The sequence below is a fragment of the Coptis chinensis genome, chromosome 7 (assembly GCF_015680905.1).
Source record: "Coptis chinensis isolate HL-2020 chromosome 7, ASM1568090v1, whole genome shotgun sequence".
Lineage (NCBI taxonomy): Eukaryota > Viridiplantae > Streptophyta > Magnoliopsida > Ranunculales > Ranunculaceae > Coptis > Coptis chinensis.
The window spans coordinates 84,634,416-84,640,104 of NC_141462.1; the positions used below are offsets into that span (position 1 = coordinate 84,634,416).

Sequence of the window (5,689 nt, forward strand, 5' to 3'; positions counted from 1 at the left end):
CAACACACTCAAGACATGGAGCGGCTATGGATAAGCTTCAAAGCTCAAGCCGACAAGCGTGTGGCCAAGAAGCTTGCTGACGAACATGCACGTTTAATCAAAGAAGGCCGACTCCTCCCAGAAAAACCTCCCTCTCCCATGTCATAAGACCTGGTTGTCAAGGTCCCAGTTGCCGCATAACAGACTGTTTCTGACTCAGTTGATGTTGCTACTCTTAATCCGCTGCCCGAAGACCCTGTTTGTGAGGCCACCTCCCCGGGCCAAGCCTCGAGTGCTCTCGACCATGCACCCCTCGCTGAAGACTTGTTGCCGAACTTAGATTAGCCCCCATGTTGGCTATCTGTCATTTTGCTAGTTGTCTTGTAACTAACTTACCCGACTAAGTGTGCCATTGTTATTTTTTTACTTGTGTGTTTATTTGGTTTGGAACTGTTTTACTCCCCCGCATTATATGTATGGTCCCTCAGCTTTAATTATTGTTTTGCCTGAAATGCTACTATTCATCCCTTTCCATCTCTACTCTCTCTCCACTTGTCAGTGTCTACACTGGGGCCTTCTCTCTTCTTGCCCCCATGTGTGACCCAAGCCTCTCACTCGTGAATATCTCATTTCACTTCACAGGCACTCATAGACTACGAGGTCCGTTGGGGCAGCTCAACCTCCCGTGGACACGATTTGAGCAGTTTGTCCGCGGAGGGCTCATCCCCCCTGCGGCCTCTCTTTTGGAGTGGCTTCGCCGACCGCCGGGCTTCTCTATTTGCCCTCGGGTGCAGCGTATGCCTTTCTTCCGCGGATGGCTCTCCCTGATCCGCGGCTCTAATTTGAGGTGGACCTCTCGTCCTTGGGCATCTCTTTCCCTCAAACCGTGTTTAGCCTGACTGCTAAATTTATGCGTAAGGGCGAAATTTACTCCCCAAAAGTGCCATTGTATTATATATTTACAAACAACTCCAGTGTGTCGTTCTGGATTTTCATTACATTCAAGCATAGAAATTTTTTAACATTCTCACATTCCATGGCTTTTCTAGCACTTTTCCCTCCGATGTTCGCAGCGTGTAAGTACCAGCTCCTCCTACGTCGACCACTGTATAGGGCCCCTCCCAGTTCAGTCCCAGCTTTCCGTCGTTCTCTCTCTTGGTATTGTGTGTCACTCGTCGCAACATGGAATCCCCTACTCTGAACTGTCGTAGCTTGACTCTCTTGTTATACCGTCTCTGAAGGCCTCGGTGATATTCCTCTAGTCTGATTCGTGCCGCGTCTCTTCTCTCTTCTGCTAAAGTCATATCCACTGCCAATATGCTCTCATTCAGTCCCGTTTCCACCGCTTTTGTCCACGTTGTGGCTTCCACCATTTCCGAGGGAATCACGGCCTCGACTCCGTAAGCTAAAAAGAAGGGAGTTTCCCCAGTTGATGTTCGAGGCATTGTCCTGTATGCCCAGAGAATATGACTCAGTTCGTCTACCCACACACCTTTCTTATCCTCTAGCTTCCTCTTGAGATTGTTCATAATTTTTTTTTTTTTGCTAAGTTTAAATTGTATTAAAAGAAAGGGGAAAGAGTACAAAAAATGATTAATGTAGGCAACAGACTGCCATACACCATATTCTAGCCAAGTCAGACCTAAATCTAGTTATAATTCATTTAAACTTGTAGAAGACTTGGAAAGGATCTTCCCACTTGTGAATCCAACTTGGTCTTCCAAGGTAAATGAACTTATCTTGAGTTTGCAGACCACCACTAACTCGTGCAAGTGCATCTGCAGTGATATTGGCCTCTCGCCAAATTGCAGTGAATTTGATGGATTGAACTTCAAGTTTGCAGCTCAACCATCTCGACACAAGCTCCCAAGGGATCTGGTCATTCTCAAAATCCTTGACAGCCGCTTCAGAATCGGACTCTACCCATAATTGTTTCCAACATTTGTGTAAAGCCGTTTCGACCCCCACAATAGTTGCTAGACACTCAGCTCTGAAGTTTGTGCCCACTCCAATATTCTGCCACACGGTAGAAGAAGAATTAAATTGCGGTTTCTAAAAACTATACCAATACCTGATAGACCTGGGTTACCCATAGATGAACCATTGGTATTAAGCTTGATGATATTGTTGTCAGGAGGTATCCAACAACACTGCTTGATGCTTGGTGCTCTCCTTGGTCTTTGATTTCCATCCCAGAACCTTAGAATAACATTATCACCCTTGGTGTTCCAGCTATGTGCTTTGGAGAGTCTAGCCGACATCTTTACTTGTATTTTGACGTGTAACTTACATTCCCACAAGCTACCCACTTTATTGTCAAAATACACTTTGTTTCTCTGTTTCCAAATGCTTACATTCCTGCAGTGATGGCTGAGCGCCATAAGTGTTGTATTCTACTGCTCCATAGTTTAGCTAAGTTCATCGCTGAACTGAAGTCAATGAGAGGGGTGGAGCAGTTAAAAGCTAATGCAATCTACTTCCAAAGCTTTTGAAAGAAGGTGCACGTCCAAAACAAATGGGTAAAGGACTTAATATGATCTTTACAGAGACAGCAGCGTGATGCTAAATGCACACCAACTTTCTAAACACGCACATCTATGGGCACACCTCGTCTTAGTATTTTCCACGCCAGAGATGCATAGTGAGGGTGGATATACTGATTCCATAGAAACTTGCTCCATTCAGTGACTGGCTTCTTTTTTCTGATTTGGTCATACGCTGATTTCACCGAGAACTTACCTCTTGAGTCTGGACACCAAACAATGAAATCCTCAATGAGGTTGACACTGTCCATCAGTTGCTTCATAACATCAGGAATAACCCACTTATCTTCTATGAACAAATCACACACTCTTGTTCTACACCCCTTAATCTGTGCAGAATCGACGCCGAGAGCTTGCTTCAAAGACTGAGTGCCCAACCAGTTGCTGCGCCACAAATCCACTTGTTCCCCATCTGCCACAACCCACTGTGATCTCTTCACCACTTCCACCGAGGCATTCCTTATCCCAGACCAAATGGATATAGGCTTATGGTAGTTTAGAATTTCACCATCCTCATTGAAATATTTTGCATTCATTAATCTTGCAAAATCAGTTTTCTCATGTAAGATTTCCCAGGCCAACTTCATAAGCATAGCAGTGTTTATATCTGCAAGCTTTCTGATCCCAAGCCCACCTTCCAACAAAGGTTTGCACGTCTTCTCCCAACTTACGGTCACACCTTTTTTGATGGTAGGGTCACCTTACCACAAAAAATTTCTTAGCAACCTTTCAACTTCATTGATCATCGATGTAGGCTACTTGAGGATTGCCATGTTATGAATGGGTAAGCTGCAGAGAACAGACTTGATAAGAATAACTCGCCCTTGGAACGACAACAAGTTTCCCTTCCAACTCGAGAGTTTTTTCTTTATTTTATCTAGAACAGGCGAAATAGATGCTCTTGTGATTTTACCTTGGTGTAGAGGAATACCAAGGTATTTTTCTGGTAAGAAGCCCTCTTTCATATTCAACTCCTGCATGGCTGTCTCCTTTCTTGCTTGAGTGAAGCCTCCAAAAAAAAATTTACTTTTTTCTTTGTTCACATATTGGCCGGATGCTCGTTGGTATCTTTCCAAAATATAATTTATTTTTCTGAGCCCTCAAATATCTCCATTTGCAAACACAATGATGTCATCGGCAAAAAGCATGTGACTAGGAGCATGGACACCTTTGATAGAGACCATTGGCTTCACATGCTTCATACTCCTTAAGTAAAGGAGGGTTCGGCTCAAAGAATCTTCAGCAATAGCAAAGAGCAATAGGGACAGTGGGTCCCCTTGCTTTAGTCCTCTGCTCATTGGGAAGTACCCCACAGGACCACCATTTACCAGAATAGAAATGAGTGCTGAACTTATAATAGTTTTGATCCTCCTGATCCACATCGAGGAAAAACCAAGTTTAAGCATAACCTGACATAGGAAGTCCCAGCTCATTGTGTCATAAGCTTGGGTGATGTCCAGCTTCAGTGCCACCGACCCCCCATATCTTTTCTACTTCAGCTCATTCATCAATTCTGAGGCCATGGCTATAGACTAAGAACTTCTTCCCGGAACAAAACCTATCTGTTCAAGAGTGATTAGTTTCCCAGCCACATCATTGAGTCTTAACTGGAGTAACTTCATTATAATCTTCATGAGAAGTTACTCATACAGATAGGCCTGTATTGGCTAAGCTTCTGTGCATTTTTGTTCTTTGGAATAAGAGAGATGAAATTGGAGTTCATTCCCTTAGGTAGGCAACCTTGGATGAAAAATGATTGTATTGCAACACATATATCTTGTTTGATTATGCTCCAACATTTGTGATAGAAGTGTCCTTGGAAACCATCGGGGCCCGGTGAACTATCTGTCTTCATACTAAACACAGCATGTTGAATCTCCTCATAAGAAGGGGTTCTATCAAGAGAGTAGTTATCTTCTTCAGAAATCAGGTTAGGAACTAAACTCAGTAGGCCTAAATCTTCCTGAACTGGCTTTCCTTGAATTTCTTTGTGTAGAAATCAACATGGCCCTTGATAAGGTCCTGTTCAGCTAGCACTATCCCATCTTCAGTCATGATCTCAATCATAATGGCTGCTCCTTGTCTAATTTTGCACATGTTGTGGAAGTATGCTGAATTTCTATCACCATCGTCCTCAAAGTGAGTTCTACTCTTTTGCCTGAGTAAAGAAGTTCTATTTACTCTTGCTGCATCAAGCTCTATTTCTTTCTGAACAACTGTAGCAGTAATTTGCTCATCCTCAGGGTGTTGATCAGCCAGAACTTGTGATATGAGTAAATCCTCTTGAGCTCTTCTTATATTATCATCTACATGCCCAAAAATGTCCCGATTCCACTTCTTAAGGTCCTCTTTCAATCTTTGGAGCTTTTTCATCACTTTAACCATTGGTGCAGCTATCATATCTTGATTCCAACTATACGCAACCAAATTTAAAAAGGAAGGGTGTGAAGTCCACATCTTATTGAATCTGAAAGGTATCTTGGGTTTGGGGATAAGAGGATGCACTCCCATAAGTGGAGAGTGGTCTGAGCCTTGTCGAGCACCAACCTTATACTTCCAGCCTGAGAACTTATGATTCCAAGCCTCATTGTAAAAGGCCCTATCTAACTTTGAAAGGACTCTGTTCGGACCCCACTGGTTGTTACACCATGTAAACTGGACTCCCTCCAGTGGCTTTCAAAAAGTTTATTTGTGCTAACAACCTCATGAAATTCTTTCATAGCTGTTCTACTAGGTGGCCTTTTTCCTTTCTTTTCCTCGTTTCTCAGAACCACATTAAAATCACCCATGACTAGCCAAGGTAACACTGTGGACACCAACTTCAACTCATCCCAAAGCTGTCGTCTATTAACTAGCAAACAATTTGCATGAACAAAAGATAGTATGCAATCTTCCACCATTACAGTGATTTGCTGGGCCAAGGAAGAAATAAGCGACATCTTCACTCCTTTCTTGGCCAGAACCCAGATATTACCCATTCTGCTAGGGCAATCATTGTGCAGAATGTACTCTTCAAAAAAATTGATACTAAAGGACCTAATCACATTTAGTTGAGGTCTAATGAGGGGCTCAGCCAAACAAACAACATCCGGCTTATTAGTACTGATCAACTCTTTCAATCTATCTCTAGCTGTAATCTTTAAGGCACCCCTAATATTCCAGAAGAG

The 5,689-nt window shown here is 43.1% G+C and overlaps 1 protein-coding gene across 1 annotated transcript; it reads right to left on the reverse strand.

Moving 5' to 3' along the window:
* Positions 1–980: 980 nt before the first annotated feature.
* On the reverse strand, positions 981–1,508 carry LOC147489506 (uncharacterized). Its single transcript, XM_086574660.1, has one exon. The coding sequence runs from the start codon at positions 1,506–1,508 to the stop codon at positions 981–983; it is 528 nt and encodes a 175-aa protein (XP_086430786.1).
* Positions 1,509–5,689: the final 4,181 nt, after the last annotated feature.